Source organism: Ochotona princeps, chromosome 10 (assembly GCF_030435755.1).
Source record: "Ochotona princeps isolate mOchPri1 chromosome 10, mOchPri1.hap1, whole genome shotgun sequence".
NCBI lineage: Eukaryota > Metazoa > Chordata > Mammalia > Lagomorpha > Ochotonidae > Ochotona > Ochotona princeps.
Window position 1 is genome coordinate 24,269,230 of NC_080841.1, and position 13,886 is coordinate 24,283,115.

At 37.4% G+C, this 13,886-nt stretch overlaps 1 protein-coding gene across 1 annotated transcript in view; it reads right to left on the reverse strand.

Moving 5' to 3' along the window:
* USH2A (usherin) overlaps positions 1-13,886 on the reverse strand; it is a 641,433-nt gene that overhangs the window by 179,368 nt on the left and 448,179 nt on the right. The window contains exons 44-46 of the mRNA XM_004578639.2: positions 8,463-8,672; positions 6,932-7,134; positions 3,596-3,708 (exon numbers count right to left, since the gene is read on the reverse strand). Of these exons, the coding sequence (XP_004578696.2) occupies positions 3,596-3,708; positions 6,932-7,134; positions 8,463-8,672 (526 nt within the window). The remainder of the gene's footprint in view (positions 1-3,595; positions 3,709-6,931; positions 7,135-8,462; positions 8,673-13,886) is intronic.

Consider the following 13,886-nt stretch of genomic DNA (forward strand, 5'->3'; position numbering starts at 1 on the left):
ACAGTGAAGCTGTCAGTTTTGGTGGTTATCATATTTCAACCAAAGTGGGAGCCAGCCACAAGATCTACATCCAGCTCAGTCTCTATAGTCTCAAGGACCAGAATTAATGAATTAGCTATTGATTAAATTCCACTCTAGCAAATCCACCAAGGCAAATAAATGAACTACCCAGGGCACGTGTAGGCCATGGCCAGACATGTCTGGGCTATCGATCAGTAGTTAGTATTCTTTGGGGATATAGAAGCAGCGGATGATAATATGACAAGGATGGAAAACACAAGGTAGGTACACAGCATGTTTCTGGAGAAGCAGCTTATGCAACTAGAAGGATCTTTTTGATCTTTCTACACTTGTGTGCTGTGGTATCTTTGGATTATACACAATAGGAAAAACATGCAGAAGCACTGGTATTAACTCCATATTGTCAAAATCAAGGGATAAATTATTGCTGATAGGAGGAGTTGAAGCATTCTATGCATAGAATCAAACAGGTTGGTGTGCAAACTGTATATGTTATCAAAATATTTGAGAGTCAAATTTTACTAACAATTGCATTTTACCAAAATCAAGCACACAAGCACTAAGAAATGTATCTTTCATAAATTAAATGGTTTTAAATAACCATTCTGTCTGTGGTAGTCCTCTGGAAGAATTTCACATTTGATTTTGCATCTTGTTAATACAAAAATGATTTTTTTAAAAAACCAAAATAGCAACCTAATTTTTGAGTACACATTGCCAGTAGTTTAATGAAATCACACAAACAATAACATGCAAATGGGAGGCTAACTGTTCTGGTGCTGGTGTAATTTTGATTAATGACTTGGCAGTATTTACCTGCTCTTACAGCCTTGCCTTTGGAAAATGCTATGCTGCTACAATGGATCATTTCAAAAAATGAAATGTTTACATACCATTATTTGTTTGGAAATCATTTCTATAATGCTTTCCAACTGGGAAGGTTGCGGAAAGAAATTGGCCAAAGGCACTGGATTAGGTAACATTACGGTGGAGATGGACAACATGGCGTGAGCCCATTATGACCCATGTCTCCTACTGGCCACCAAAACCAGTGGCACAAGTTACAGAAAAGTAATTATGTGAGAACTCTGTAAAAGGAACCACATTGAACTTGACTGGACAATAAGATGCTGGACTCTATGTTTGGTATATGCTTGCAATGAGGGAATCTCAACTGAACTTGAACTGTGGTTATGCAACAAGGTGGAGGAATCCACCATGGTGGGAGGGTTTGGGGAGGGGTGGGGAGAATCCAAGTACCTATGAAACTGTGTCACATAATACAATGTAATTAATGAATAAAAAAAAAAAAAGGAACCACAGCAGGAGATCAGGATGGGAGCCAAACTTTGAAGAGTAAGTGTTACGGGATAAGTTTTCTCGTTTTCTCCTTTTTTTTTTTTTTAAATAATTTTTCTTTATTTGGAAGCAGACAAATATTGATGTACTTCCCAAACACCTGCAACAGCCAGGGATCAGTTAGACTCAACTGGTAAAAGAGCTCAATCCAAGTCTCCCATTTGGGTAGAGTGACTTGAACCATCACCTTCTGCTTCCCATGATGTGCGGGAGGCTGGAATTAGAACTGGGACTTGAAACACGTCCTTTAGATACGGGACGCAGGGGTCCCAAGCAGTGACTTGACTGCTGCGCCCAACAGCTGCCCTTGAAGAATTGTTTCTAATCTGCACACCAGCAAAATTGGTTATATTTACCTGGCATCTTTATTGGCTGTTTTCTGCCCTTTTTCTTCTGTTCTCTCGTCATGGACCTCTTATTGTTCTAATATTAGACTTCTCAGATATTTTCTGATTTTTAGAACTTTTTCATATTTTCATGTTTGTGGCATGCAGATATTTCATCAAATTTACATCCACAGTTTCTGTCCAGCTTCCATCCTTTCAATTTCCATGGGGTTCTTTTCCTTTGGTTATCTTTTTTGAGATACTCATTTCTCTTTTATTGATAGAGGTCTTCTTTTGTTTGGCTGGGATTATGACTTTTTACCTCACTGGCATTGTTTCTGATTCTGTGAACTCACTTTTCTTTTTCTTTTTTTTTTGATTTATTTATTTTCATTAGAAAGTCAGATTTTTACAGAGAGAAGATACAGAAAGATCTTCTGTCCAATGGTTCACTTTCCACGTGGTCGCAATGGCTCATGCAAGGTGAGGACTTTAGCCATTTGGCTTACCGTGCTGTGTCCTATGCTTCTTTTCTGTATTTTAGTTTCTGTTACAGTGATGTACTCACCTTCCCAACCTTCAATGAAACAACTTGAATACTTATTGGATTGGCATCATTTGCTATTGGGTTACCAGGTAGCAAACAGTTTTCTCTAAGGGGCTCCGCATATGCTATTACATGGAGGTGAACCTCCCATTAGTGATTTTCAAATTGCCCTACAAATGATTAATGAAGAGATATGGTCCTCTATAAATTTAGATTCATGTATTATATTCAAGTTAATTTTTGCCTTCTGTGTTAATAAATGTATGTGCTAGAGGAAAAAAATAGATCTCTGGTGCCCATTTAACATGACTACACATCCCCCCAGTTGACAGGCAATTTTGTGGGTAGGTGAAGGAAAATCTTTTGAGGAGGTCAGTAATTAATTAATTAACAAATAAAAATAATTGTATAACACATATTTGATAGAATATATACTGGAGGCAGTATTTGATTTTCATCATCAATAGCTAAGAGTCTAGTTACTTGAATTTTTCTAATTCTTTCATTAACTAGTTGCCAATATCAATATACATATTTTTTAGCTAATTTAAAAAAATTCCTAAAATGTTCAACACATCATAGAGGAATACTACTGAATGAAAGTGTTGTATAACAGTTTGGTTACTTCAGTCATTCTGTGTGTGATTGTATGTAGTTCAAAGGTGAGTCATTTGACTCAGGCAAAAGTTTGATATGGGGTCACCTAGATTTCTTTCTCTAGCTTAAACTGGTTGTAGAGGAATGACTATTTTACTTTTGCCTTTGGAAATGACATTAAATATTTTGTTGTTCTCTGTAATAAGCCATGAAGAAACTAACTTCCAAATGACATTCATTTCTAAGCAAGCAAGGCATGCAAAAAGAATTCATACAAAAGGAATTTAACAAAAACAGAGATAAAATTGGTCATGGTTATCCAAAGAATATATGCATATTTATGATATAGATATTTTTGTCTATAAGGCAATCTCTTATATGTAAGTAAAGTTTTTGAAGAGATTAATTTAGAAGGTTCCAGCATTCTAATTAAAAGCATATTTTGTTTCACATAATCATTCATGAAGGAACACATTTAAATAAGGGGACACTTGTGCATTCAAATATTTGCTCACAGATTATTAAATGAGGGAAATAAACCTAGACAAAATTGAAGACTAGGCGTTTGTGGAAATAAATGAACACTAACACACCTAAGAAACAATATTTTTAAAAATCTGATTTGGAAACATACTTGTAGCAATTCATTAATTGAGATTGCTACGGCAGTAAGAAAATCTCACATTTCATTTCAATTTCTTATAATTAGAATTTTTCAGAGTAACTGACACAAAAGATCTCATACCTGGATGTGATATTATGAATTGTAGGTGCAGATATATTGCTTGGAATATCTTCCACAGTGGTAATTTGGGTTCCATTGCTTTTCACACATGCATACTTAGTGCAAACTTTGATCTGTGAACATCAGTACAAAAAGCAATAAATACACTTGTTTCCCAAAACACTCATTTTTGATTCGTATTGACTCCAGTATGATCAGCCAAAAGTGCAGACCTGGGTTCCCAAGGATAGGTTGGTGATTACAATGGTGATATTTTTGTCTCTGGTTCTTACCATTCAGAAAGAGAAAGCCTGATTAATTCACTCAGAGCACAGTCAATGGAAGATTCTCAAGTGACAGTTGGCAAGCATAATAGGTTATCACTGCCTACTATTCTCTGGGTCCCTAATCAAGGAGTGTAATGGTGATATCTTATGCAAGTCTTGACATTTTACAACAAAGTGCCTAAATGCTAACGTCAATGGAAGAAAAATGAAAACCCAAAGAAAGCCTTCCAATATGGCAGAGTTATTTTATATCCATTTGTTCCAACTGCAATGTATTTTTTTTAACTTAATCACAGCAGAAAATCATCATTCACCCCTTTAATTCTGTCACCTAATCTGAATCAAAACTGAGGAAGGTGGAATAACTAAAGATTAGAAATGAGGTTCATCAGGCATTAATAATCTAAAAGGAGCACATTCAGCAAGAAGGAGGAGAGACAAGTACTCAACAATTGCTGGTGGGATATTCACAAAGTAATTCAATTGTGCTCTCAATGAAAGGATAAACCAAAGAGCAAATGTTCCTTTTCCAGGGCTGATTCACTTTCACCATTGAACACATCCATGCAGGAGGAAAGCTAGACGCTGATACATCTTGAACATGGATTCCAAGCTTTTAATAGAACTGGTTTTCTCAGTTTTCCACTGTGCTTAACGAAAGACAAGTATGATTCCTACTGAATTTAATTGGAATGCCATTTTATCCCTAGGGCTGTATGATAATGAGTGGGAGTTGAGGCAGACGAATGTTCATAGTACTGTATATGTTGTGCTATTTCTTTTTTGATGTAGAACAGTCTTTAAGAGAATATATAATAGAAATTTAAACAGTATCAAGACCCTACATTCTGAGTATGCCTAATTAAAAATGAATTTACTTAAAGGCAGCTGAACTGAAAATGAATTAGAATTAAATGTAGTTTATTTTACACATATTGGAAAATATTGGGCTATATAATGTAGCATTTCAGAATCAACTGGATGAATTTATTATAGATTTATTTACGCCAAATATTATGCTGGATAATCACACAACTAATTTTGTTGATTCTTTACAACTTCATTTGTAATAAGTTCGCCAACTGAGGGGACATAGTAATTAGTGAATAAGGTCATCTGGTATGATTTGTTATGTCTGCCTGGGCTTTACTACACTCTATTGCCTGCTAGTATAAATATTATACTAGAAAGCAATGTATCTAGAAAGCTTTCATTTTCAGTTTAGGCAAATGTGCTACCATTTTCTTCTTATTAATGTGATATTTTAAGTCTGAATCCTTGTGAGGGCATATTTCTAGTGCTATAACTATCTGCATGACATACAAGTATAACACAAATGTAAGAATTTACCATATTTATGTTAAAAGATATAAAACTGAATAAAAATGAAAACTGCCATTTATTTTAAAAGGGGCATATAAAAGAATCTGTTTAAAAAGTAGGTTCTTGAGGGTGTAAAATCAATAGCAACTCTACTGAGGGTATTAATCAAATACTTATTTTAAATGAAGTCAAATCATCTTGACATCATAATGAAAATTTCTGAAAGTTGTTCCAATTTCTAGAAATGCAACAGGCACTGTCAACTGTAAAAATTCCTGGCTTCAAAGAACTTCACAAAATCCTAATTATCAGGAATAAGAACACTGTAGGCACTGCAACACGAGGTATTGGCATTTCGTCTGTTTTCTCCCCCACCCCCAGTTGATCACGAGCACCTTGTGCAGGTCACCAGTGGTGCAAACAGGCAGGTGTGAATGAATCCTCCCCCCAGAACATTCCTGAACGTCAACTCCTGCTCCAAAGTCAGCATGCTGAGTTGTACATATTTGCACAGTATTCACCATATTTGTCTCCAGGTTATTTTGAGGTTTGGTAGAGCAAATGAATTAACTGCCTTTCCAGAGTTCAATCTGCTTTCTCCATTTGGGCCTCAAAAGTAGCACAGTAAATCTTCCATTACCTTTCTATACCCATCCTACCCAGAAAGCTATTTCTATGTTCAGCATGATTTTTATTTTATAATTTGGGATATAGGTAGCTGGATAGATAGACTCACTAAGAATCAGGAGTATTAACATCAATCCATATGTTTCATTCTAAGATTATTTAGACAGTTTGATGGAAATCATGGAGTGCAATGAAAAACAACCAATATGCTAGACTTCTTTTTAACAAATGTTTCATTAGAAAGCCAATAGATATATAAAGACACGTGAAGCCAAATACAAATGTATGTAATATTCACATTGATCTATTTTCCTGTATTTTTGTACATTTAAGGTCAATATATGTTGAACAAGCTTTTGAGTTAGGATTTGCGTAGTCAATACACTTTCTGAAAGAAAGTGTTAATTTATCACATAATTTCATATTTTTCCAGTGGAGGTACACTGGCTGCAAAAGCTTCTCAAAGAGGTTTAGGGCAAAGAAGCTGGTAAATAAGACTGCTCTCACATAACAGGGAGATATTGAAAACGTATTGAGTGATGAATGCATGTGAGCATACTTGGATTGCTGTCATCCTGAGATAGAATCTTTTAATATTTTTGTCTGTCATATTTTCGTTTACATTTTCCTGTGGCAGTTAGAATCCAAGAGTGCTAGAGGTTGCTAGAATGCTTTAAGCCATCTAGTCTGTTGCCTTGCAGAGGAAATTGGACACCATGTGAGCTGCTCTGTTTCCCAAAGAAATCAAGTTAGCAAATAGCAGAAATGGGAATAAAGACTGACTCTGATTCTGACATTAGTGAAAAGCGCCTGGAAAAAATGCAAAATATTCAGCAAGATTTATTCAGAAATTGTGATCAAGTTCATTTTGCAAGTGAAACTGTCACCCCTACCCTCACCAGCATTGTTTTCCATACTACTACCATGATCCTCTCTCCAGAGACTCACATGTTTGCCTACAGCAAACAGACTCAATGATGATCAATTTCCACCCTTGCTTTCCCTTTGCCCACCAAATAAATAATCTGTAACCAAGACATAGTTTCCACTTGGAGACATGGCTTGGCATGTTTTATTTAACATGTCCGTAAGCTTCACCATCAAAAAACAACGTTCTAACCTGAATGTCATAGATAGTGAAGGGAGACAGGTCTCCCAGAATAAATGACCCAGGCATATTCATTCCAGTCTTGTAGAGCTTATTATTTACATAGACAGAATATTCAGTGACAACACCATTCGGGTTTGAAGGAGATGTCCAGATGACGCGTACAGCTGTACTGTTGATGATGACAACCTCTGGAGGAGGCATGCCCTGAGGCTCTGGAATTAAAGGAAGAAACAGAATAAACTCCAGCTGGCTCTGAAAAAGCACTTGTTAAACTAATGGCAGATTAGTATTTAGGTTTAGCAAAGGGTTCCTTGCTTATCTGGGTTTCCTCTGATGAAGTTATCACAGTCTGTAGTCCTTTGTAAATTGGCTTATTATTCTCTCAGTTAGAATCTGTAAGCATTGGTGGTAAAACGCTTTACATCACCATCATAGTGCTAATCTTCAATACTATGTGACCAGTGGGATATGATGCTAAATAATTCACTCATCCTCACCACTAACACATCGCTATTATTTGTCTTTTTTTTTTTCATCCGTTCAGTCCATACCTACCAAGTGGGGGACAGGGAGAGAAAGGAAGGAAATTTGCTCCTTAAGCAAAAAATAAAACTCAAATATATTGAGGCTGGTGGAACGTGAAAAATCATTTGATGTTACTAGCTTGTAACTCAAGCAATATGAAGCAATAACGCAATATTGTCATTATGTAAATGATTTTGAATGTTGATTACCATAGGTAATGATGAAATCTAACATCAGAAAAAAATCTTGCTTAGTGTTAAATTACACAATTATTCAAGCACATCAGAAATAAGTATGCAAAGACCTATTTTTATCAGAAGAACCCATCTTAACTAGTTGAAAAATTGTCCTTGTGATGCATCCTATTTTATAAACAAAAGGTGTTGACCTTTGGCACCACAAAGGGAAGCGGGTTTCCCACTTAAAGAGCTCTGCTAATGACCTGGAACACTTGCTTGGGAGGTAATGATATTATAATGCTTATAATGAGACTTTATAAAGCCAAAAAGATTAGAAAGACCATTCCAAATACATTTCAGATTCACAAGTTGCTTCCTGGCTTCCTCCCCCTTGCTAACTGGTTTGGAAATGAGTCACAGGCAATTTTTCTCAGTGGATGAACTTGCACCTATCATTTCTCGGTGACTTAGGAAAGGCCCTCCCTGCATTTGGCTGCTGTTTTGAAAATCACACTGCTTCTGAGAGCTAATCGTAGATAAAAATTTCAAAATGTCACCATTTATTGATGTGAATTGCACTGTAAACCAAGCATACACTGAGAAGCGTGGGAGCAAACAGGGCTAATATCCCATTAGGAGAGCCCCGTGCTGCTGTCTCCATAGGGCCACTTATTGATCTGCTTGACGACAGCAAGCACTTAAGCATTTTAGTCCCGACCCCCATCTCACCAACACCGGAAATTTCATAATGGAAGGATGACTGATCTCAACCTCAGCAAGAATCAATCAATTTCATTCACCTCTGAAGCCTAGCATCCCTTAGTGTCTGGACTCACCTCCATCCCAAGTGGTTGCGTTCAGTACTGCACTGTTGATGCTGTGTACTCCATTGAAGACAGATAGAAATACCTGATACTCTGTGTTTGGATTCAAGTGTCCAATGATATGAGCGTTTACTTCTGGAAGGAGTTTTAGCGATTCGTTTGAGGAGGCAGATCTCCAAAACAGTGTGTAATATTCAACATCTCCTTGAAGGTCTTGAAAAGCTATTGGAATAAACAAAAGACATTATAAATCTGGCTCATCTAAAGGGGCCTTAAAGAAAAAGACACAGAGCAACTCTGTCGCTAGCTCTTTTTAGAACAGAAAAAAAAAAGAAAGATTATAGAGACTTCGCTTTGGAAAGGTTAAAGAGGCGATTGCAGTAAGCATTTAGCTATTAGGAGGCTGGTTAGGATGCATGTGTCTCACAGTGGAATGACTGGGTTCCATTTCTGGTTCCAACTCCTGACTCAAGAAGGCAGAGGTGATGGCTCAAGCAGTTGGGGCCCTAGATTGAGTTTTCATTTTCAACTTTGTGTAGTTTGAATGAACAAGCAGGTGGGAAAACTCTGTATATCTAAATCAATCAATCTCTCTCTCTCTCTTTCTCAGCCCCTATCTCTCTCTGATTGTTCAATAATGAAATTTGCATTAAATAAAAAGGTTTTAGGAAACTTCTTTGTGGTGATGTGTCAAATCATACACCAAAAAACGTTCAGGGAATCAAGATGGTGGAATATGGTAAGGACACATTTAAACAGAAGCAGAAACATTACCCAGCATTAGTGAAGCAGAGAGGGCACATTCCAGGAAATAGGAGCACAGACTGCAGGCAGAGGGGCACCTGGAGAGTGATGGACACAGGGAAGCAGTGGAAACAACGGTATGGTATTGCAGCATTTGATCTCCACCGGTGACCAGAACTCTACCAGCAACAAGGTGGAAAGGGGAGTTCACCGAGATCTCAGGAGGTAAAGCCAGACAAAGCACTACCCATCCTGCTGGTATGTTTGATTTGACCAAGAGGAGAGACAAAGCAGCAGATTCAAAACAGGTGGTACAGGAACAGGGTGGACTTCACAGCCCAGACATCCAACAGAGCCAAATCAGTGCCAAATCAGTGCCATTTTTTTGCAGCAAGGCAAAGGCTATGGCATAGGACTGTGTGTGTACTAAGCTGGGAGCAAACTCATTTCTGGCTCAGTGGATTGCAGTGTCGTGGCATCCTTCAGGTCCCACCCCAAATAGGTCTGGACAACCCAGTCCTAATGGCTAGCAGATCAAGAACTCCATGGTGGCAAATCAGGTGCCATTCTGTACAGTGTGGCAAAACAGGGACATCAGTGAGCTGCACATGCACTGAGCTGGGAGCAAACTCACAGAGCTCAGTGCATTATACTTGTTGCCATACACTGACACTGGCACAAGTGAGTGCAAAGAACTGAGTACCAACCACAGTATGTGAAATTGAATTGTATACCTGTGGGTGACATAGCTTAGAAACCTGCCCTAAGGAGAATAATCTGCTAACTAGAAGTGCAATGATCAAGAACAAAAGAAGAGACAAAGGCACAATGAATATTACTGAAAACTCCCCTGCAAAGGAGCAAAACCTTTTGCCAACATCAGAGTTAACTGAAGAAGACATTGAAAAATGGGGACACAGAATTCAAAACACTTATTATTAAGCTTCTTATCAACAATGAGAAGCACATACAGGAGTTGAAGGAATTTAAGGAGTATGTCACACACAAAATAACAACACTGAAACAAAATCAAGCTGAATTATTGGGAATAAAGGGTGCAATAGAGCAAATTAAAAATTCAGTGGAAAGTTTCCAGGATAGAATGAATGTGGCAGAAGAAAGAATCTCAGAATTGGAAGATATTTCTTGCCACAATGGGGAAACAATCAAAAAGTTGGAAGCAGAGCCTGCCCACGCTAAAAAAGAAGTATTCAAGAATTAAATGGTCAATATAAGATTTATGGGAATTCCAGAAGGTACAGAAAGAGAAGCTGGGTTTGCAAATGTATTTAATGAAATAATAAAACAAAATTTCCCTAATCCGGAGAAAGAATTGGGAAACAAGATCCAGGAAGGACACAAAACTCCCAAAAGGCTTGATCAAAAGCGATCTTCACCAAAACACATGATCATCAAGCTTTCTTCAATTGAACATAAGGAAAAGATCTTCAGATGTGCATGTGAAAAAAACCAACTGACATACAAAGGAATGCCAGTTCAACTCACAGGAGATCTCTCACAGGAAACTCCACAGGCCAGAAGAGAATGGGGTGACATATTCCAGACTCTAAAAGACAAAAATTGTCGGCCTAGGATAACATATCCAGCAAAGCTTTCCTTTGTCTTTGGAAATGAAATAAAATTCTTCCACAGTAAAGAAAAGTTAAAAGAAGTTGCCTCTTCCAAACCTGCCCTAAAAATGATACTTCAAGATGTTCTCTTGACAAAGAAGTGAAATAGCACCTACCCAAACCACAGGCAAATGTGAAGAACATCCCACTAAAATAACAACAGAAGACTAAATCAATGAATAAACCATTTCTAAAATGACAGACTAAAATACACCATTTTTACTAACCCTGAATGTTAATGGCTTAAACTCATCAACCCAACATCATAGATTAGTAGACTGGATTTTTAAAAAAGATTTGTTTATTGTTTTATTGGAAAGTCAGATATACAGAGAGGAGGAGAGACTAGAGGAAGAACTTTTGTCTGCTGAGTTACTCCCCAAGTGGTCACAATGTCCAAAGCTGAGCCTATCCAAAGCCAGGAGCTTCTTCCAGGTCTCCTATTGGGTGCAGGGTCCCAAGGCTTTGGGCTGTCTTGACTGCTTTCCCAGGCCACAAGCATGGAGCTGGATGGAAGCAGGGTCTCTGAGATTAGAACTGGTGCCCATATGGGATCCCAGGAGTGCAAGGTGAAGACATTAGCCACTTGGCTACCACACCGGGTCCAGTAGACTAGATTTGAAAAACAAAACCCATCTATTTGTTGCCTATGGGAAACACATCTCACCAACAAAGATCAGTGGAAGCTACATCGTGAATGTATGGATTTTGATGTATTTGTTTTTAGTATCATCTCTTCAAAACAACTATTTTTCTCATATTCTTCACCTATGAGTTCTTCACTGACTCATATGCCATGTAATGGCACCATTTTCTTTAAGAAGGTTCTTGATTTTCTTTTTCATTTCTTCAGCGACACATTAGTTATTCAGTAGCATGTTATTTAATCTCATGGTGTTGTAAATTTGTTTGTCTTCCTGTTGCTGATACTGTTTTGTGGCTTTTCCTTTAAGGGGATGTATAATAATTGTGTAATGGAGACTAACATATCCAGATGTGAGGTTACAATGCAGCATGCATCTCTATTTCCAGATCAAAGATGTACTCCCAATGAAACTGTTTAATCTATCTTGACAACAGGAGGCTGGACTCTGTCATTGTCCATGCCCGCAATGCTGGACTTATGACACTTACGACGAATGATACTATTGAAATAATATAAGGAAACTCAGTGAGGAGGGAAGGGAATTGGGGAGGAGGCAAGGGAAATCCCAGGGCCTGTGGACTGTATCATAAAATAATAATAATAATAATAAAAGAAAAAAAATTGGTAGGAGTGGATATTTAGCTAAGAAATTAATGATGTTTAAAACACCTGAATTATGTATGGGAATGTCTGGTCTTGATCTCACTTTATCTCTAGCAATGCTTGTAAGGGTGTAGCATGCTGGTGAATTTGGAAGTATTTATAGTAGAAGACTGAAAGGATTCATTTAGGGGGTCAGCGATGAGATGTAGGAGCAGAACAGCCGTCAGTAACACTGGCATCCCATGTGAGTGCTGGTTTGTGTTCTGGATGTTTCACTTTTGATCAGTTCCCTAGTAATGGACTTGGAAAAAAAAGAAGGGCAAAGTATTTGGGCCTCTGTCAACCATATATGAAACCCTGGCTTTGATCTGGCCTAGCCCTGAATATTACAGCCATATGGGCTGTGAACGAGCAGACTGAAGATTTTCCCACACCCCTCATTGTTGTTCTCTCATTTTGAGTATGTGTGTGTGCGTGTGTGTAAATCTGACATTCAAATAAACAAATTAATCTCCAAGTGTTCATTAGGAAACTTTTAGGGACAGAGATTTTCTTTCTCTGATATCATAAAATAGAAACAAATCTAATAATGAGATATTATTAACCATTGAGAGGAACAGCTATTAATATCATGTAATATTTTCCCCATTGCTAGTGGTAGTCTGGCACAGCAAAGTTGCAGCTGTTTTGTGTGTATAAGTTCTTTCTATCATTAGAACAATTTTTTGTTGACTTTAAGTTTTATTATGCACTAATTATGTGGCTTCTGCAGTATGATGGGAAAAATGCTAACTTTCAAGTTTATGGTGTATTTGTGTAAGTGGGCAACCTGAATAGAAAGTCAAGTCCTTAAGATACAATATTAATGAAGTGCTTTCAAACTTTACTTATGAATATAAATGGATTTTTCTGGAATTACTACATGCATCTAATATCTCTTCCATCAAGTTTCAATTAATAAATCCACGTAGATACTACATATATTAGGACTTACATTACAAGTTCAAGAATGAACAAAGATCATTTATCAATCTCTGGATGCCTACACTTAATCATGCATAGAATGCCAATCCTCCTGAAATGTAACAGAACATACTGTCACCCAAAGTGCAAGAAATGAAGACTAAGTTCTATGGCTTAGGTATTACTGCATGACAGTGAGAGAAGCTCTTGTGACCAGAGACAGGCAGCATCTCCAGGCAACAAGGGCCAGATATCTGCCCCATCCTGACCTTTGTCAACAAATGTTTGAATGTTTCTTCATTCATGTGGATGTTGTAGGCCAAAGTATAGGAAACAGACACATACATGTTTGTATTCCTAATCATCATGTGAGAAAAGTGCCAGAGCAACACATCATAGGACTGTGATTTCTCATTGTTTAGGTAAGGCCTTTAAATTTCCACGGATTTTTTTCCTAAGTTGCTGAACCACTAAGAAACGGAAGCTACATCTTTAGTTCAATAGACCAGCACAAAATTAAGAGCTGCTGACCTTGAGTTTACCTCTGAGAGAGGAAGGCTATTAAAATTGAAATAGCTGGAATATGGAGGTAAGTAAATTTCACCTTCCCTAACTATTAGGAAAAGCTGGTCTCAATGTATCACCCATTTTAAAAGACTAACCATATTACAAAGCTTGTCCTTGACATGAGATAAGAGAAATATTGTCTAGAATCTTCAAAAAGCAGATGTGTGTGTGTGTGTGTGTGCACATTGCTACTTTTATGAGAATGGGAGGAGAGTTTCATAAAACATTGTAAATGCTTCCCCAAAATAACAAAAGACATATTTTAATGATAAAGAAGATTGT